At 39.8% G+C, this 22,356-nt stretch overlaps 1 protein-coding gene across 1 annotated transcript in view; it reads right to left on the reverse strand.

The window, feature by feature from the left end:
- Positions 1-336: 336 nt before the first annotated feature.
- LOC137543854 (protein FAM222A-like) overlaps positions 337-22,356 on the reverse strand; it is a 42,537-nt gene continuing 20,517 nt past the window's right edge. The window contains exon 2 of the mRNA XM_068264926.1: positions 337-6,507. Coding sequence (XP_068121027.1) covers positions 5,264-6,507 — 1,244 coding nt within the window. The 3' untranslated portion in view covers positions 337-5,263. The remainder of the gene's footprint in view (positions 6,508-22,356) is intronic.

Raw genomic sequence — 22,356 nt, forward strand, 5'->3', positions numbered from 1 at the left:
ATCAATGGTATCATCCTGATTTAACAATGTCCTGCTTTTTAGTTGCTGCTGAGGATGGAGAGAACCAACAAAGCTTGAAGACTGAAATAGGAGGTTTACCAGCTTGCCAGGTTAAAATATAAAAATACACTGGTATTTGGGGCATTTGGGACACTTTCACCTATGCCGGCAATTAAAGTTAAAGAAAATGCAGATTAATAAAAAAAATATATATTGCACCAACAAAGTTAAGAATTTTGTCAATGTAATGTAAGAAGCTAAAACAGGTGGACAGTGAAACTGGTACTTTTCTTACACCCCCCCCCCCCCCCCCCCCCCTGTACTTTAGGAACCCAGCATTTCATCTGTGCTCAATATAAAGTCAGGAGAGTTTGGCCTGAAACTGAAACCACAATATACCACTCTTGCAGAGTTATGACCTCTCTGAAGTTTAGTCTGGCATGTACAGTGCATTGTGACTTTTGAGGACAGCATTGCCGAAGCAATGTGGTACTAAAGTAACTAAGAGCATATCAGTTGCTTAATGTCTCACTTCAGGCATTCATGTTTTCCTAGCTCTATGTAGGCATCCATTTTCAGAGCCTGATTTTGGAAGGGGTAAGCTGCTTAGTTATCTTATGCAGTGTTCTCCCCAGAACTTTTTCTCAGCCGGGTGGCATGAATAAGTAGCTGAGTGGAGAGTGATGGGGGAATGCAGTGTCTGCGCAACTCTGCTTATAGAATAGGAGGAGGATTAGGAGGCAAGCTGATGACAGCTGGGTGGTCACCAAAATTAGCCGGGTGGAGCACCCAGCTAAAAGAGCATGGGGAGAACACTGTTATGTCAAAGTACCTGATGAGGCGCTCAGACTCTGGCTACTTTATACAGAGAGATTCAGTCTGTGTCTGCTCCCTTCCAGTTTAAACAGTAGTATGCTACCACTCATGCAGCAACAGACCCACCCACAGAAACTAAAACTAACTTAATCAGCTCTACTGCATCCAGTCTCGTCATTAAAATTTAAAGACGGCTATAAGATGGTATTTTATATGCCTGGATAGGAGCTTTAAAAAGTCTGTGGGGATCTTAGAAACTAACTGCAAAATATTTAGCTTCTTAGGTCACCAAGACAAATTTCTCTTCGAGACAGGCTTACATTAAAATCAACTATATGAAATCAAATTTTCAATAAATAAAAAAAAAAAGAAATATAGCATCACTGAGCAGCCAGTCATAGCTTCCAGAAAGCACAAACTCAACTAAAATGCTGCTAGAGGAAGGACCGTATTCCCACGGGGAAAACAAACCTGCTCCCAATCCAGTTTACAAGCCTTCAACAATAGGATATAGATGCTCATCAAGTTAAATAATTCTAACAGTCTGGGTTATTCACCATCACCACCATCTGGGAACAGAGTAAGTACTGACAATGGAAGTTTTGCAAAACTTAAACAGGGAATTTGGTTGTATTAGTTGTAAAAATGAAATCTAACATAAACCTCAAATAGATATTGGCCTCAATTCACAGAACTTTATCAAACACTTTTTCAAACGTTTGATAATTTTCCTCATGGGTAAAATCTAATTTTGAATTCACTAAGGTGTTATAGATTTATTGATCATTTCATCGATAAAACATTCGACAAATCTATAACACCTTAGGCCCCGTTCACACTTGCGGTTCTCTGCCAAACGGACCGGATGACCTGACCGGATCCGGACCGGAACCGTACGGTTCTGATCCGGATCCGGTCAGTTTGCATCAGGTGTTCATCAGGATGCGATCCGGATCCGTTTGGCAAAAGATAGTAGAAAAGGAATAAAAATGTTGGGGTCTGGGAGGTCAGCAGAAGGTGGACCTGTGGAATCAGGCCCTCCGCTGTTTAGCACTCACCTCCACCTCCGACATACTGCCAACATCTCCAGCACGTTTAAAATCACTGCTGCTCCACTCCAAAATGCTTGCCCATGTGTCCCCATCCAAAATCGCCGCTTCAATACGCATAGGAAGCGGGGTAGAACATCCGGATTTTAGCCAGTGTGCTGTGCGCTCTCCGGTTCTCATTGGTTTGTATTGGCCGGATGGTGCAGTCCGGCTCCGCTCCGGATACGGCTGCCGGAGGAGCCGGACCAAAAAACAGCGCATGTTGGGTCTTATGCCGGAGTCCGGATCCGGTCCGGACGAAACGGACGCATGTGAACGGACGCATAGGCTTTCATTGCTATGCCGTGCGTCCGTTCCGTCCGTTCTGCATGCGGTCCGGCTCCGGCACGGTGATTCCGGACGGCGACCGCTAATGTGAACCGGGCCTTAGTGAACTCAAAATTAGATTTTACCCATGAGATAAATTATCAAACGTTTGATAAAGTGTTTGATAAAGCTCCGTGAATTGAGGCCATGGTTTCTACCATACCAGGCAACTTGCCTTGTTGACTAAAACTTTTAAAAGTCATTTTCCAACAACTATTTCCAGTATAGCTGTTAGGCAAGATAGCCAATCAGAAATACTTTGAAAGATGGAAGTCACCATGTAAAGAGGCATCAAAGACTGAACAACTTAGAAAACTTAGCTGAGATGAAGAAAAACTGCAGCCAAAAAAAAATCTTGAATAAGCCATCAATGTAAAATTTATGGTTTAGAGGTCATTTATTTTGCTTGTCCTTCGGATCATTTGAAACATTCATCTCTTTTACCAATATGGTAGTTTGATTTTTAGGCAAGATAAAAATATTAAAAAAAAAAATCAAAAATGACAAAAATGAGTCATAGGCAAGCTACACAGGAAATGACTCTACAGAACTGTTAGTTTCAAGGCACTATGGTCCCTTCTTCTGGAAGATTTGAAGTACCTTACAAGAATTTCCTGTATACTTAACTTTCATAAAGATACCACTACAGCTAAAATACAAGTTTATTCAGTTTAAATAGGAACTCAACATTCACAAATAATTGATTACAAATTACTGAACGTCCAACCATGCCAACTGGAACTGTCAGATACAGGTAGTCCCCGGTTAACGAACAAGATAGGGACTGTAGGTTCGTTCTTAACCTGAATCTGTTCTTAAGTCAGAACACTGTGCAATCTCTGTCCCCTGCACCTCCTCTGTGCCCCCCCCCTGTGCCTCCGGGGGCCCCTCTGTCTTACCTCTGCCCCCTGTAACTGCTTATAGAGTCTTAAAGCCATTTTGTCTTTTAATTTCTTAAAATCTATTTTCTCAAAAACTACTTGAATTTGAAACTTTTTTTTTTTACTTGTTCCCATGGAAACACAGAATCCATGCTGTTTGTATCGGCGGGTCGTTCGTAAGTCGGGCGTTCATAAGTGGTGACTACCTGTAATTTGGGTCATGAATAACTGGTCACAATTTTGTTGCAGGACTACAGCAAGAAATTTTTTTTTTTTTAAGTAAAAAATTGAAAAAAACTTAGCAGACATTCTAATCTAGTCTATTGCTAGGTACAAGAGTATTAGTGGAACAGGTTTCCCTCCCACCACCTTTTGTTATAAACAAATCAGAAGCGCCTGTATAATGGTAGCAGGAACCGAGCCTCAGGAAGCGCTCTTCTGCTTTTAACTCCCTCCTCCTTGCTTGAAGTGACATGAAGCAATGGCCATGGCTGAGGCCTCAATGGGAAATGGACCCAAACTGTGTGGCTTTCCATTGGCCCAATACCACTGTCACAGTAAGTGACCGTGGTGTTGAGCCAGTGGAAAGCCGTGGAGGTGGGGAGGAGGGAGCTATAAGCATAAGAGAGCTTCTTGTCACTCGGCACCTGCTTCTGTTATACATGCACTCCAAGGACACAGGTAATTGTATGAAATTATCTATTCATAACAAAAAGTGGTGTGAGGGAAAATGTTGCACTAATAATCGTGTACATGGCAAAAGGTACAAGAGTCATCAATTTGAAAGTGTCCACATGCTTAAACTGATGGTTGAAACATATTAAGGGGAACTTGTTGAAGTGAGAGGGATTCGGGAGCTTCCATTTATACCAGTTGCCTGGCAATCCTGTGGAACTCTATGATATTGTTGGGATCACCACAGTGCATATTCCAACAGACACAATCTGACAGTTATTTTGATTAAAATAAAAATATTCAGGTTTTTTTTCTTCAGCCTCCTGGTTGAATATTTTGCCAACCTATGCAAATATCTGCATACGTATTTGTGAATGGTCCTTCTTTTATATAAGGCAACTTGTATTTTTTTACTTTTTATTTCCCGCCACATCATTTTCTCATTTTTTACAGCTAGCTATCTACTATATTTTATTTTGGTTTGTAAGATTTTAGCATATACCGGCTGCCTCAATGAACCTTCAAAGAATTGTTTCACCCTGAAACATAATTATTAACAAACTGAATTAGCATCACTGAAAACTGCTGAATTAATTTAACAGTTTAGGAATTTCCCCATCCCAATAACACCCAGTGAACTGTAATTTCAGTTGTCTTTCATCCTGAGTGGAGTTTTTATTTAAAATCTTACCATGCTATGATGAATTAAAGTCTTTTACAGAGAGATCCAGGGCACCAATCTACAATCCAAATTTTAGAATGATACAGAAGTAGCAGTAGGTTTGAAAATAATAATTAAAAAATTAAATAATACAATTTCTATGTGTGATATTCAGTTGGAAACATTTCTTCATTGTCAAAATAAAAATTAAGCCTCACATTGTTACATTAAAAACAAAAACTAAACTTGCATGTTTTCTTTGTTTTAAAGTTTGACCTGGCAAATTAAAATTCTTTTATACTTGGCAATGGAGGGGTCAAGTGAAAAAAAAAAAATCTTGCCAAAAAAGAAGTCAAAATATTTCAGAAAAAATAAATATCTAGCCTATTGCCGTCATTTTCTGCGACAGAGGTGAGAAATGTTGGTGCACTCAGACTCTGAGTTTATATATATATATAAAAAAAGGAGATTTCAGCAATCTCAAACAAATGAAACAAAATAAAATTGGAAAATCAAGCAGATAAAACCAGTACTTCTTTCTTTGTTATGGTCTAAGACATAGCAAGAAAAACCTGTGTGTTGGTAGAGCCATTCTCTTCCATTCACTTGCCATATAACAGAAAGTGCCAGAGGGGAAGAGGTAATCATTCTTGGTCTGGGTGGACCTGCAATGCTATGCACACTATCACTGGGTGTTTCTCAACACCACCTCTGCCCTCTCTGGACTTACAAACATGCCTGCTTAGGGCTAAGTAGCATAATCTAGTTTACAGATTAGAACCAGTGTTGTTCACCTTTACATAAAAGCGAGAATTTTATCTGTAAATGGGTAAGCGGATGTGGGCATGCTGATGATCAAGGAGCCTTGGCACAGAAACTGTTTCATAACCCTTGCCAAGCATCTGCTCCTTAATACAAGGTGGGTGAATGTCATTGATAAGATACTCCAAAGATTGAAGACTACTGCTAAGGATAGAGGTATTGCAAAGGGTCTTGCTGGGGATGCTGGTTAATCCGTCTGATGGATGTACCCCTAAATCCCTGTGACCATTGACAAGTTCCTGGGGATTGTAACAGTCGCTGTTTGGAGTGACCAAGATACTGTTCCATGGGGGAGCAAAGTATTGCCCCACTGAGAAATTACCATGCATGCCAACACAGTTCAGTGGGGAAGAGCTGATTTTTTCAACGGCACTAGCAAGAGTATATGGGCGAGAGACACCAGGGCACACTTCTGGCGACTTACTGATGGCTCCTCCACCACCACTGCCTCCACTGTATATCCGGAGTTGCTGCTGTTGTTGTTTCTGTTGCCAAATAAGGTAGTCCATGCTATCCTGATAGGATCCGGGTTTTGCCACCATAGGGACAGATCCCAGTGCCAGCTCAGTTCCTGCTCTACAGTCTTGCAAGACAGTGCCTGTATAAGCCACAGTGCCCCCGGTCATAGCAGTAAAGCCATTGGCCATTCCTTGCTTAGCTGGACTAGAGTTAGTAACCACTACACCTTGACAAGCCTGGTGAGAAGCTTGAGCCTGGCACTGTTGGTTTATCTGGTAAATGATGCTTTGAATGGAGGGCAAGTTGGATTGTTGTAGTGTTAAATTTCTACCTGTTAATGGAATAACTGATGTTGCCACTGTCACATTGGGTGGCACTGGTGCATCTAATTGCTTATGACTTGCAAGATAACTCAACTGTCCATTGCAAGGTTGGCCTTGTGTTAAAGTGCTTGACACGGTGTAAGGAGTGACGCCAACATGTGCAGTAGAAATCTTAGTTCGTTTGCCTTCTACATTCTTTACCACACTCTTACTTGAAGATTTAACAATAGCCAGCAGACCTTGGTAGCCACTTGTGTGTATTGGATAAGGACTGTAGCGCTGGCCTGTGGTATCATAACCATTTACAGTTCGATTTAGGTGCTTGTGCTGGGGAACCCTGATGTTGGTGGGAAAGATCTTGATAGACAAAGGATTGTTAGCAACTTTCTGTGCGTAGGCATCTAATTCAGCAGGACTTGGGTATCTTGTAGTCTGCATTGGTGTTGCAGTTTCACCTATAATAAGAAAAATACAAAGTGAATGTACAAAATGACTAGATAGAAAATTAAATAGCGTTCATGAAATACAGTTTGTGGACATTTCAATTCACATTTAATGTTTAGAACAGCCGTGGGCAAACTACAGCCATGGGCTATAAAGCCGACCCCATCGCACTCACCAGCGGTGATCTCCATGGTAATGGCGCGTTATGCAATCTGTCGATATTACATAGCATGTCACAATATGCAGCCGTTTCCATGGAGATCGCTGCTGTAGAGTGTGATAGGGTGAGTTATACCCAATCATTCCCTGACATTCTTCACCCGGGAGGGGTAAATGAAGGGAGAGAGCGTGCGAGCTGCAGTAGCAGTGGGCCGCGTTCAAGACGAATGTTGCCCGATCCTTACAAAGTATGCCCACCCCAGTTTACGACCTGATATACTCAGAAATTTCAGCCTGGAAATCACTGGAATTTATGCGATCTTATCGAAAATCATGTTATTAGGTGGCAATAATTGGCAACCTTCACCTGGATCTTCTTGGACACAGTTACTGAAAGGTAAAAGTGAATTGATGTTTTAAACACGCAAACAGAGATTATTATTATTGTGGTATTTTATTTATAATAGTTTTTTTTAAATCATTGCAAGGCAGCCTGCTTAGGTTTCAGCAAAGGGACCTATGTATTAGTACAAGTTATGTTACCTATGGTCATATTTAACAAGGCTGTGCACAGAGGAATTATTATATACCAAGTGTGGTAACCGATAACTTTCTTATTTGATAGAACAAATTAATGTAAATTAAAACCTGATTAATTAGTATAATTGTTGCTATATAGACATCATTATGCTTCTTCTGTACATTGCTGTACTGAAAAATACATCAAAAAATTAAATGGACTACAATTAGAAAAGGTACAAAATTAAACCACAGAGATCCATAGTTACGCAAAGAACTATATGCAAATAAACCATAATTTAAAGAGAACAAATCTGTCAAAAGAAAATGGAGAATGTAAAAAAAGTGTTTTAGGCAAAGCTTTGGTCTTTCAGAATCGTATTTCTAAAGATGAAATGATTCATACCAGCTTAAAAAAAAAAGAAAAGAAAAAAAAGACAACCTGCAAAACGTAGAACATTCCGTATAGCATTGTTAATGATTATAGTGGTAAATTATGTCTAATGTCTTGCGTCTTAAAAAAAAAGCATTTTTGATTACTAAAAAAAAGTCCATATTTTGTGAGATGGCAGTTAATAATTTAATGACAGGGGAGGAAAGAGCTGTCAGTTCAGCACACATTTGTCTCTATTCTTCTGTTAACAGACAAAAAAAAGCCTTAGAACTGTGGCATTTGGTTCCACCCAAAAGTACTTGGGGAGACAAAAATTACTGAATTGCTGTCATTAAAAATCCCCTATAATTAATGGCAAATCCACAGTTTATAGTTTAACCCTTTCTGGATCTGTCATTAGACATTGCAAAAGGTATTTGTCATTGATTGAGAGAGAGAGAGAGAGAGCAGGGAGATTAGTGGAGGTTTCCAATTGATGCAATGTCAATGTGTGTAGAACTATAGAAGTTTAATAATATTTATATACAGTACTGTAAACTTTTTATTGTCCATGCAAACATGTTTAAGCACTACTTACTTACTAAGCACTACGTGACAAGCTAGTGGTGCTACATTTAAAGGGGTTGATGCATTAAATATTGATAACAGAGCAATATCAGGTGAAGAAATGTTTGGCCTGGTTTCTTGATTTGTACAGGATTTATTTAACATTTACAAATTAATGTTTATTTGCAAAGGAAAAAAAAAAAGTCTGATTTTTCCAAAGGACCGGTCGTTTGGACGTCAAATCGGGCGTACACTACACTACACATAAAAAATTGTCCCTAGACTACGATACATACATAGACATAGGACTACTGTAGGGGTTAGATTCTGAGGGACAGTTAAAGAGGAACTCCAGTAAAAATAATGTAGTAAAAAAAAGTGCTTCATTTTTTACCATAATTATGTATAAATGATTTAGTCAGTGTTTGCTCATTGTAAAATCTTTCCTCTCCCCGATTTACATTCTGACATTTATTACATGGTGACATTTTTACTGTGGGCAGGTTATGTAGCTGCTCCTAGCTGTTTTGGCTGTTACAGACAGCTGTAAACAGCTAATTCCTGTCTGTGAACATTGTTACATTGTGGCAGTTTGCCCAGAGTACCGTGGTACTCAGAGCTTCTTGTGGGAGGGGTTTCAGCACAAAATCTGTCATACAGCACCCCCTGATGGTCTGTTTGTGAAAATAATTATATTTCTCATGTAAAAGGGGGTATCAGCTACTGATTGGGATAAAGTTCAATTCTAGGTTGGAGTTTCTCTTTAAGTGACAACACAATACATACTCTGCACAGTGCTACATAAGATGTCAGTGTCTTTATAAATACTAAATAATAACAATAGAGCAGAAAAGCTAGGGAAGGAAGTGATTGGTGCATTTACTAAGGAGGGTAGAGGAGCCATGGAAATACTGTACACATTTTTTCATTTATAGCACACATTACTCGAGTGGGAGAATATGATCTATAACCTATGGCTGGTTTCTTGACCTCATTCCCATTAAGCCTGTTTCATTTGACATTGTAATGGCCTTGACTTGATTACTCTGGAGGAAACCTTTTACCCCATGTTATTGTTAATCAACATTAAGTAAGAATAACCCTGGGTTTCAAGTCTCTATTTTTCCTGTGGGAACTAATCTATGAACGTGTATTGATCGCCGGTAGTCACAGATATACATTTCAGGAAAGCAAGTCACAAAAGTATAAACTAAGCCGTGCCCACCAAGTCCACAATAAAGCAACTCACATTATGCAGAAGATATTTATACACTGTGGTCACTCTGCCAGATACAAATGTAAACCTTGTAGCATTCAGTAAAGCTGATAACACACACACACTGTGCCCAAAATGTAAAAACCCATCTGGAAATCTAAGGTTTCAGGGGACTGCACAAACACAAACATCATTTTAACCCAGGCAAAATAAATTGAATGTAAAACACATTATAGAACTAATTTCATGGTTGTTTAACCCCCTCCAAAACACACACAAGCACTATTTATGGAGAAAGAAAATCAGCATTTTTTATAAATGGATCAAAATGGCTTGATCATGCAATTTTACAGACGATCAAGAAAATAAGCACTTGTTTTCAAGCTATTTCCTCACACATTTATGGGCCTGTAACATTTGTTTGCTAGAAACATGACTTTACTTCTAGAACTAGAGAAGAGGTTGACGACAATTAACACAGTGTATACACAGCAGAGATACACAGCTTGTAACCAACAGCAACCAAACAAAAGCTGTATTTTATCAATAAGGATTTAGACCATCCTATGACCAAAAAAAAAGAGAAAAATGCGGTTTACTACCTATGACTATGGTAGGGATTAGATTGTGAGCTCCTCTGAGAGACAGTTAGAAACAAGACTATATTTACTTTGTAAAGCGCTGCGGAAGATGTCAGCACTATATAAATAATAATAATAATAATAATACCTACAGGCAGAACCCAGAAGCGATTAACTTGTCAATTACACAGTATAATGCCTAACATAGATTAACCAATCATACCTCTTTTCCTATAGTATTTTGCAATTGTTACCCAGCTGATGGTGCAACTTTAATTAGGGCTACAGCCAGGACGGGATTTACCTCACAGGAGCCTATAGGCACAGATCCTGGTACCAACTTAGACTTCACCCTCCATAAACCTACAAATCCCTGCTGAACCGCACTGCAAGTCACCTGGCTGTCCCAGCTGGCACTTCTCCTTTATTTCCCTTGCCAGTCATAGGTAGCTACAGATGCCCCCAAAAATGGCCACTAACTGTACAATTTCGAGCAAAAAATCGTTCGAACGATCAGAAATTCTAATCGGACAAAAAAATCGTTCACTACACTATCAACAAACCAATCTTTGCTTCCTATCTACCACAACCAACAAGAAAATCCAAAATTTTAGTTTGACAAAAATCCAATCAGACGACTATTTTTAGAATTGTTTGTAATCGATTGTGCCCATCAACTGAGATCATTTACAACCAATCTGATCAGAATTTCTGATCACGCAAACAATTTTTTTCTGCTACAAATTCGACCATTAGTGGCCACCTTTCGTATTAGAACCTCAGTATTAGGCCTCTTGCACACTACATGCGATTCCAATTTTTTATCTGATCCAATTTTTGATTCTGATTAAAAAACGTACTGCATGCTGTTACGGTTTTTTAATCGGAATTAAAAATCAGACATATAAAAAAAAAAAAATCAGAATCGCATGTAGTGTGCAAGAGGCCTTAACTTGCTAATGGTGCCCTTGACTAAAGGGAGTTCTTGTCAGCGGAATTATGAGAGCAGGGTGAGTATCCTCTCATTTACACTCTCATCGGGGCTCTACATGGGGAAGGAGGGAGGTGCTCAGGGAGGGAAGTGAGCCACCTTTCCATCATCAGCCCGATTGGGTCCACTGTACTGCTCATGTGCGAGGCCTCTGTGCCTGTGCAGCAGAGCGGACCCAATCGGGCTTGGCTATTTCCAACAAGGAGATCTTGGGGGATCCCAGCGCTGGATCCCCTTTACTGTATAGGATGGGGGAAGCCTCTTTAGGATCACTTTTTCTTCTTACAGGTACACTTTAAACATTGCAAATGAAAAAGTACCAAAAAGTCTGTTTTAAGAAGACAAACTTATATTCAGCCTAGCCAAAGACAGAGGTAAACCAGGTAAGGGAAAATGGGACAAACGTTTTCACAAGACATGCTGAAAATTCTCTGTTTCAAATCTGTGTTGAATCCCCCTCTGTGTGAGTCAGTCCACTGATCCCCAGCTCCTCTGTGTGAGTCAGTCCACTGATCCCCAGCTCCTCTGTGTGAGTCAGTCCACTGATCCCCAGCTCCTCTGTGTGAGTCAGTCCACTGATCTCCAGCTCCTCTGTGTGAGTCAGTCCACTGATCTCCAGCTCCTCTGTGTGAGTCAGTCCACTGATCTCCAGCTCCTCTGTGTGAGTCAGTCCACTGATCTCCAGCTCCTCTGTGTGAGTCAGTCCACTGATCTCCAGCTCCTCTGTGTGAGTCAGTCCACTGATCTCCAGCTCCTCTGTGTGAGTCAGTCCACTGATCTCCAGCTCCTCTGTGTGAGTCAGTCCACTGATCTCCAGCTCCTCTGTGTGAGTCAGTCCACTGATCTCCAGCTCCTCTGTGTGAGTCAGTCCACTGATCTCCAGCTCCTCTGTGTGAGTCAGTCCACTGATCTCCAGCTCCTCTGTGTGAGTCAGTCCACTGATCTCCAGCTCCTCTGTGTGAGTCAGTCCACTGATCTCCAGCTCCTCTGTGTGAGTCAGTCCACTGATCTCCAGCTCCTCTGTGTGAGTCAGTCCACTGATCCCCAGCTCCTCTGTGTGAGTCAGTCCACTGATCCCCAACTCCTCTGTGTGAGTCAGTCCACTGATCTCCAGCTCCTCTGTGTGAGTCAGTCCACTGATCCCCAGCTCCTCTGTGTGAGTCAGTCCACTGATCCCCAGCTCCTCTGTGTGAGTCAGTCCACTGATCTCCAGCTCCTCTGTGTGAGTCAGTCCACTGATCTCCAGTTCCTCTGTGTGAGTCAGTCCACTGATCTCCAGCTCCTCTGTGTGAGTCAGTCCACTGATCCACAGCTCCTCTGTGTGAGTCAGTCCACTGATCTCCAGCTCCTCTGTGTGAGTCAGTCCACTGATCTCCAGCTCAGGCTGAAGCAAAGGATGGAAAAAAAATGTACTCAACATAAAATAATGAATTTCTGAACAACATGTATCACTTTGTTTTTAAAGGAAAATGAATTGCTTTGTTTAAGCGGCTCTATCTCATAACAAACTCTGGTTTGTGTGCTAAATATGAGAGGAAACGACTGCCTGCAGGATCACAGTCATGTATTCTTATATGTAAATTTAGTTTAATATTTACTAAAGAGAACATTTGCCTGCAGTTGCGTGATGAACTTGCTTTGTATGCTGGTGAAAAGCTGAGGGTCATGCAAATATCACACACCACAATTTCCTTCACAAATGGGAAATGTCAGATCATACTATAACGTGGAGGTGTTGTTCATAATAACCAATCAATGTTTATCTCCATGTTGTAAGTGAAGAGAGCATTAAAGTGAACCAAGCACCATTTTTAGCACCCATGACATCTCAATAGCACATTCAATATGCATGCCAACAATGTGGCTCATTAACTACTTTCGCCTCCTCAACGTAGAAGCTACGTCCATGAGGCCATGTGCGCTTCCGCAGACGATCACGCACGTGTATGCGTGCTCCCGGACCGCGGTTTCTTAGCCAGGGAATCTGTGAATCGGGCATGGTGCCCGATCACTGATTCCTCTCCCCCGCAGAAAAAGCGACAGCTTCTCTCGGAAGCCTAGCTTTTTCTGCCTCCAACGTCCCCCCCTACGTCACACTAAGCGTACATGTTACGCTTAGAGGGACGTCATGTAAACAAACCTAGGGTTGCCATCTTGTGGCCAAAAAGTAAAACTACATCTACATTAAAAATAAACATATATTTACATTACAAAAATTACTATTTATATCCCACCCTCCCAAAAATACCTAAATAAAATGTTTATTAATAAAAAAAATTACAAAAAACAAACAAACACATAAATATTTACCTAAAGGTCTAAACTTTTTAAATATCTATGTAAAGATGAAATATTTCTTTTTTTATTATAAGCTTGTAAATAGTGATGGATGGAAAACAGAAAAAAATACTTATTTCCAACTAAAATATTGTCGCCATACATTGTGATAGGGACATAATTTAAACGGTGTAATAACCGGGATAAATGGGCAAATACAATACATGGGTTTTAATTATGGAGGCATGTATTATTTTAAAACTATAAAGACTGAAAACTGAGAAATAATGATTTTTTTCCTTTTCTTATTCTTACTGTTAAAATGCATTTACAGTAAGGTAGCTCTTAGCAAAATGTACCACCCAAAGAAAGCCTAATTGGTGGTGGAAAAAACAAGATATAGATCAGTTCATTGTGATAAGTAGTGATAAAGTTATAGGCTAATGAATGGGAGGTGAACTTTGCTCGGATGCATAAAGTGAAAACGACTGAGGGCTGAAATAGTTAATAATAATAATAATAATTAAAAAAAAAAAAAAAAAAAAAAAAAACTTTCATTTTACCTCTTCTTTTTACATTTAAAACTTTAGCAGAGTGTTTTATTTCTACTTTCCTTTACTTCTGAGGTCTGCCTGGCCCGCAGAAGTTTCAGGCAAATAAGGACTGATGTAATTATATTATTAGCAGAGAGCAAACAAAAACCTTTTGATCAGCAAGGGGGTGTATGTAGACTGAACAATGGACTTCAAAGTGTTTACAGAAGTCACAGATGCCATCTTCATACTTTCCCCTGGATAAATAATGGGCAGATAGAAGGGGAAGGGGAACATGGCAGCTCCTATAGCTATTAGAAACCAGGAAACAAAAGTGGCGTTTTATTTCTTACTTTTTAACCCTTAAAAGCACAAGTCAAAAAGTCAGAAGCTGTTGCTATGCTAGTGTAACAAGATGTCCTCCATCACTGCATCCTAGGTGGCGCATTCCCAAACTGTGACATGCAGGAGATTGTGAGTGCACTAGGAAAACCACATCAGTACTGTAGAGATAACAGCAGCATTTGTGTATATCATAGTGAATTTAAATGGTACAAGAAAAACTAAACTGCTGGTCCAAAAGCTACACTATCCAGGATACAACGAGGCAGAATAATCAATAGAAGCACAACTGCACTAAAAATGGATCACATGGGCGGAACAAGGCATCAGATGCCCAGCCAGAATCCTTTGGGCATAGACTCCACCTCTGCCATGCACTTGTGTTGATAAATTAGTCCTGAGGACTCCAATTGGTTGCTCTCAGCAACTGGCCCACTTTTGCTTCAGTTTTCCTTGCACTGGTTTTTCATAAATTTGCCACTGTAAAAATTACTGATGACAGCAATAACAGTTCAGTAGACTTCTATATGTTGCTAAATTAGGCTAGCCTGAGAGAGTATAGTCTGCTGGTTCTTTATGAATAACTGGCAGCCTGGAAGATAATTACTGGAAGTGTTGCTAACTGAACAAAAAAAGGACGCCATAAAGATGTGCTGCATCCCTGAACATTAAGCCATCGCTACATGCTGCTTAGAGGTACCTGAAACAAGGACACTCATTAACTATAATAAAGTCATTTAACTACAGCCATCCAGAGTACAATTTTCTGCTGACGGAAGTTGTGATAAGACCTTCCAGCATGGAAAAAGAAGTCTTCTATATCATGCTTGCTTAGCGCTTTGTAGGCTTTTATGCATTTACTTGTCTATTCCTTTTATCAGGGCTTGTAGTTGCTTCTTACTTTTGATAAGAGTTCCTGGCTATAAATATATAAAAGCTGACCCTGAAGTTTAGGCAAACATACATATAGCTGTGTGCTGTTTTATTGTTTTATTTGCTTTAAAGAGGCACTGAAGTAGTAGGATATATATATAATATATAAAATATATTAGGAAGAAGAATATAGGAGTATAGTAGAATAAAGTAGAATATATAAGAATATTCAGAATACCCACTTTTACATTAATTATCCTGGTTTCAGCATAGGGGGGAAAAAAAACTTCTTAAATGTATGTATTGCTGTATATTGGTATGTAATCCCTCCCTCCCAGTGATGTCACAAGCCTAGGCTCTTTATTCTTCTCCCAGTGCACTCTGGGAGACCAAGGCCCATAAGCAATTAACTTTTTCCCCTAAGTTATCTCCTAGGTGCTACGTTCACACCTTGTCATAAAAAGTCTTTTAAACCCAAAGCAAGCAAAAGCATACTCAAAATAATTTTGTTAGTACTTTTCAACTACTTTTTGAAATGTTTTTCAATTGCAACACGCTGAAAAGTTATTTTAAAGAGAAGATGGAAAATTAACTCCTAGGAACAAAAAATCAGGAGAAAAAAGTGATTTACGTATGGGCACTGGGCCCTTATTCAATTCACTTTTTCTGCCCAGGAGATGCTTTTTCATCTTCTGTTTAAAATAACTAATATTGCTAAGAAGTAGGTGAAAAAGTACTGGTAAAATTATTCAGAGTATTTTCTTGCTTGCTGGTGGCTTAAAGGGCATTTTATTGATAAAGTGTGAAAATATAACCAAGGAGAAAATGTGGGACAAAAAGTGAATTGCATACGGCTCCAGGTGTTATTTCTACTGACTTCAGAGCACACAGTAAACACAACATCCACAGTTATGCAAGTGCCAGCTGTAAAGATTTCACCACCTGTGATAAATGTAAGACAGTTAATCGGGGTCAAGAAAGATTTTACAAAGGGGAAAATTTTATTACATAATTTAAAAATAAAAAAAGTTCCTCTAACTGTCCAGCTAGTCCTGTGATTCACACAAACTTGCCAGACTTCTTCAACAAACATTTTAAGTTGTTAAGACTGATGTCATTCTCCTTCAAAGCAAACCAAACAAAAAGGTGTGTAAAATGACTCAGCCCCCTATGTTAAGGATTTTCAGTCAGTATTAGGGGAGACATATGATCTATATTTCTTCTTTTAATAATTTTCAGCCTGTACAGTGAATGCAGTGTGAATAAATGTTTCTTTGGTAAAACTGGCCCCTTAGTTCTGACAGTTCATTGAAACATTTCCATATATATTTGTGTTACTAACTTTTTTTTCAAGCCATCTGGTGAAGTAGGTTTATTGACCCTATAAAGTGAATTATAAAAGAAGACGATGACACAGTTTTTCAAAGGTCCCTTAATGTGTCAGATATTTAGTCTCCAGTTCCAAAGAAAGCATTGATGTTCTTTGTTGCCATAGCAGGAGCTATCCAAACTATCCGGATTGGGCAAGGCTCCCTCATTCTATGTAAGCTAAAGCACAATTAGGAGCGCAAAGTCCCAATTCTGCGATTAGTTGTATATTACACAAATGAAGCGAATGGCCCATATAAAGAAACACAATATAGGTGCTCAGATTAAACGAGGGGACTGTCCAGAAAGGGGAAGTCAGGCTGTGATCTGACCCGACTTTTACCTCTGCATTCCATGCAAGGTGGAATGACGGCATACAATGTGCAATCTTTGTGTAACAGCTTCTGACACTACCCTTTAGGTTGTGAACCAAACCGAATGCTGTCACATCATAAGGCTCCATCATTGTGTGAAATGTGACAAATGGATTATGTCAGGAAAATCAATATCTTACATTGGCCATGCATAGTTGTATCGTGTCAAACAGGATCAGCTCCAATACTCTGTCTGAAAGCGGCCTCAGTGATCGCTAAGGCCTTGTTCATTAAATAATTTAAAAAAAAGTGGATGTAAAAACGCATGTACATTTGCATACATCTGTTATGTAACAATAAGAGTATTAAAAGTCATCTTGAACACAGCCCACACCCACTATATATACTGTACTTATCCTCATTTTTTCTATTCACCCACATTGTGAGAACCTCCTGTTCTATCCATACCATCTGTGTCCTCTTCCATTTACTAGTCCTAGTCCCTCCTACTCTATGCTACCTCTAAGCCCACTCTACCAACCCACTCTACCTCTCTAATCTGTGCGGTGTCCAATGTATACCAGATTGCTGGCATATAACAATATGAGTGAAAACAGTTATCTTGAACAAAGCATCCCCCCGAGGTAGCCTGGATAAATGGACTTCACAAATATAATGATTAACTCCCAGCACTGTGCACCTTTCCATCCCTCTGGACAAAATTAAGTTCAATTCGTTACTGTGAGCATAATGTGACATTTTAGCCAGAGCAGGGGAAATAAATACCAGTAATGTTAATAAAGGTCATTTGCAACAAAACACTGACTTTGTTCCGTTTTTTCACACATTTCTTTCACAATTTCACTTCCCTCGTACAACAAACACCTCAGTGTAGTACAAATGATAGAATACTGGTAATTTCACCACACACTATCTGCATTGTCCTTCATTTTGTAATGGCTGTCCTTGGCAGCAGTTCTGTATATATGTGACACTAATTAGCTTTGTGACATTTGCAAAATTTTAATTAAAAAAAAATCTCTCAATTGAGCCTTGTACTGTGATAAAATGCTTAAAAGGGAATATATACACAATTTGGATTCCTACCAAAACATTAACAGGCCTCCTGCATGACACCAGAGGGATTGCACCTCTGGAACATGAAGGGTTTGCTCACCTCTACAGTGTAGCTTAGGTTTTTAACATTTTTTTTATTCACACCCAACTAAGAAGTACCTCAACTGAGAATGCTTGATTTTCCAAAAAATAAATACATATAGTCCGTCTGCTAAACACAGTGAACTCTATGACACTTTTTGTAATCTTGGACCAGTAGTCACTTTCATTTCCTCTTCAGCAAAAATGCCTTTGCGGACCGCATTTTTAAAGCAAAACTGAAGTGTGGAGGGAGGAAAAGTCAGATACTTGTTAGATACCTACCTTTACCTTAAAGTGAACCTCCGGACTAAAAATCTACTCAGCAGAACTGTAAAGGCTTGGTGTTTCTTTAACAGTTTCACAGCATCAGAACTTTGTTTTTCTTACCAAAGCATCATTTTTAGATGCATTTTTACCTAAGCTCCACCCATCAAAGAAAAAAAACCCGGGCTTTTTTTTCCCTGATGCTGTGCAGAGCATGATGGGATTTCCTATGTTGTTATTCACATTGCCTAGCAACTGGGAGAGGTGCTCAGGACACAGGACAGTTGAAACTGTGTCTCATGCTCCCTGTCACCTTCTTTCAACCAAAAACATGGCTGCCATCATGAAATCAAACATTTGCCTGTTCTTTTAAAACAGGGTGGGTAAGAGATTCTATTACCTATTTTAATTAACATAACTAATGCAACTTAATGACAGTATGTTTGTTTAGGCTGGAGTTCCTCTTTAAAGAGAACCTGTACTGAGTAAAATTATTTAAAATAAACACACGAGGTAACTTCAAATGAACATTACATCGTTACCTTGCAATCAGTTCTTCTCAGAAGCTTACAATTTTCTTCTTACAGTGATCCCTTCCAGTTCTGACAACATTTTGTCAGAACTGAAATATATCAGTTGCTGTCAGTTATATATCAGTTGCTGTCAGTTACAGCTGAGAGGAGAACTCATGTGTCCATGTTTCCCTATGGCTCAAGTGGGCAATGTTACAGTTTAACAGTGTGCTGACCAGGAAGCTGTTATGGGGTAATAGCCATTTTCAAAATGGAGGATGGAGAATTCCATTGATGTCAGTGGGCAAACAGGATGCAGGAGAGGAAAAATAGATTGAGAAGTAGACTACACAGGAGGTAAGTATGACTTGTTATGTTTATTTTGACTTTTAATTTTCAGTTCAGGTTTTCTTTACAGAGGGAGTTAAAGGTTGGGAACAGCAGCCAGAGTGCAGAGTGAGTGCAGCCAGAAGAAGCCGCTTTTATGAAATGGGTATAGAAGAACCCTTCACTGGAATGGTGGGCTGTCGGAGTATTTTGTTTTTGTTTCTGTTGTGCTGGTCCTCTGCAGCAGGGGCATATCTAGAGGGGGAGCAACACCTGCGATCGCAGGGGGGCCCAGAGCTGTGGGGGGCTCCAGCTATCAACCTTCCCTTCCTCTGACTCAGGAGACTATACTTCAGATCAGGCGTTTTTGTGGCCACACTTGTTATGGGTGTGAAGATCATAATTGCCACACCTGTTTTATGACCCTTGTGAGAGGGCCTCAAGGGCACCAAGGGGAGGCAAGAGGCAAGGGAAGGGTGTGAGCACTGGGGGGGGGGGCATCAAAGTTTTGCACTGGTGGCTGCCCTAGACATAGGCCTTCAGCCAATAGTCTAACACAACCTGAAATGTTTCATGGTTTCATGGTGAGACCAATCAAGTACAAGGCATCATCATCTGCCATCACACTGCTATCATCCACTATCACAGCATCAAATCCTAAGAACTGGTGTAGATTTTATCCAGTGTGATTTATCCTTCCCTCCTCCTGAATGTGATCATCCACTGCTCCCATCCACTGAACTCATATATCTAAAGCCCAATCTACACGATACGATTCTATGTGCGATTCGATTACGATTCTATTTATGATCCGATTAAATCCGAAATGTCCGATCGGGATTCGATTCAATTCGATTTGCCATTGCAAAACAATGGCAAATCGAATTGAATCGAATCGAATCCCGATTGGACACGTCCGATTTAATTAAATCGTAAATAGAATCGTAATCGAATCGCACAAAGAATCGTATCGTGTAGATGGGGCTTAAAGGTACCCACACACTATTCAATTAGTGGTAGACCATCTACAGTAAAACAATATCTTCCAGATATCGATTTACCTGATCAACCACTTTGCACGAAATGACAAGGACATAATGTACAGTAAGTCAACCCCCCCCAACAAAGTATTCAAAACAAATGTAAAAGCAGCAATGGGGTTTATAAAAGTAGATATAAACATTCTATAGGGCAGGGTGCACACTTGTACCTGTGATATCACAGTTTTTGGTATCTCCATCATTCTGCGATCGCATTTTATTTTCTGCATGCTATTTTGCATTTTCATTTGTGATTTTTCATATTGCCGCAAAATGCAATGGAATGAAAGCTTAGCAAAAAATACAGAAAAAAAAGCAGAAAGCTGCCACTTTTTTTTGTACCACAGACAAAAAACCCATAATGGAACGCAGATGAATGCAAAAAAAAAAAAAAAAAAAAAAAAAAAAAAGAATCCTGATTTTTGAGTGGCCTATTGGCCACTGACCTGTAAGCCTTGAGTGGCCTATTGACTTTAACTACATGTGCAGTGAGGCATGTTCCCCATAATGCAGCAAAATGTACATGATTCAAAGAAACGTGCGACCCGCTGAAATCCCAATGCTGCTTTTAAATTTGTCTTCTATGCATTTTTGCAGCATTACATACTAGACAAGCGGTTACATATATGATCAATATTTTGATTGTAATACTGCAGAATCCCTTTATAGTAAACTCCTAGGCAGTGGCGTAGCAATAGAGGGTGCAGAGGTAGCAACCGCACCGGGGCCCACCCCCAATCACAGTATTAGCTCTTTATTGGTCCTGTGTTGATAATGGTCACTTCTATAGATGCTTTGAATAGTAGTAATCATTAAAAAACTGTTCCCCTCCCCTTTTTGCACCTGTGGTTGTCCTTGATTGGTTTTGGTACGTCCTATAAGTTGTTATGTATATAGCACAGCTTCTTAGCTACGCCACTTCCAAGGGACCAGGAAAGGTAGTTTACTATATCAGAATTGGTCATACATTGTATATTAATATAGCCCAAGATTTACTACAGTATAACCAGATTGTACTGTATTGTCTGAAAACACCATAGTTTTAATAGATTTTCCTGAGATTCCACATTTATATTGGAAATTATGTCTTATTGAAACAGGTGCATAATGTAGGGGCACTATATGTTTATGGATATTTATAAGTGTTGTAGACACTTTATTTGACTGGTGCCTAGGATGATAGGAAGTCTTACGAAAACGGTTCCACATATTTTGTAAAGAGCTGCTCAACACATTGGCTCTATCTGCAGTATCTCCAAACACGTTGCACAAGCACTTTTCTCCTGTAAATAACTTACAAGAAGTTAATTCTGTGAGGTACAATAACGATTATTACAGCAGAATTAAAACCAATTGATTCTTCTACTGAGCAAATGCAGCCTGGATTAATAAGTGAACACCAAATACAGAAGGTAACAGGAACATCAAAGTCACTGTGACCCAGCTTAGCACATATCACAGAGGAAATGAAATAAACCAGAGAAGGGAGCAACAAATATTTACACACACAAAACCCAGGTTCCTTTGCTCTGTGTAATGGCTTTTGACAGGACCTCTCTGAGAGGACACAGCAAGAAAGAAGTTTGCTGAGAAAGAAAAGAGAATAAACTGGTAGCATGCTTGTTCGGTTCTATGAAGAAACAAAAATGTGATAGGGTTTTCGTTTAGTCACTAATAAAAAAAATGTGTAGGATTCCAGGCCATCACCATTTGACAGCTGCAGTGACAGCCCAATAGTTTGTTATGCTGCTTTTTGAAAAAAATGTTGTCCAGGAAAATTATTATATGAACATTTAGATGTAAGAAACAAAAGTGCAACTCCTCTCTCAAGCTTTGCTAAACCTTTTAATAGCCAGAAATGTGGAGGCAGCAAGAGTGGGGCTCTGCATGTTTGCTAATGCCAACTCAATGACTTAACATACAGGGGTTGACGCAGAAAGCTTTGGCAGGTTACCACAAGTTACGCTATTAGCAGACCCGTGGTACTCCAGTAACGCAAGGGTTGCTAAGGTAACGGTGTTACTAACAGTGGCGGCTCCAGCTTTTGGGGACACAAAGGGGGCACATGATGGCTGGCTGGTGGGGCCCATTTGGGTGATCAAACTGATAAAATTGGCTATGTGGCTAGTTTGCTGACATGCTGTAATCTTTATTTGCTAGCAAGCTGTTCCTGTGTGGAAAGATCACAGACAAATCATTCCAGCCCCCAGCCTCTGTCTCGGCTGCAATCAAGGGGAGGGGGAAGAGGCAGGAGGAAGAGAAACACTGTGCTTGTAACTCTATGCTAGTAACTAAAGTATTGCTGGAGACTAAGCTCTAGTTTATTGGCTAATTTAAAAGAAAAACAGTAAGCTGTCAGCTTGTAAGCCTTCCTCGGACTCTATACCTGTTGACTGACAATGTTAGAACATACAATCAGAAGGAGGTAGAGAGATTTATTTAGCAA

The sequence above is a fragment of the Hyperolius riggenbachi genome, unplaced genomic scaffold (genome assembly GCF_040937935.1).
Source record: "Hyperolius riggenbachi isolate aHypRig1 unplaced genomic scaffold, aHypRig1.pri scaffold_249, whole genome shotgun sequence".
Lineage (NCBI taxonomy): Eukaryota > Metazoa > Chordata > Amphibia > Anura > Hyperoliidae > Hyperolius > Hyperolius riggenbachi.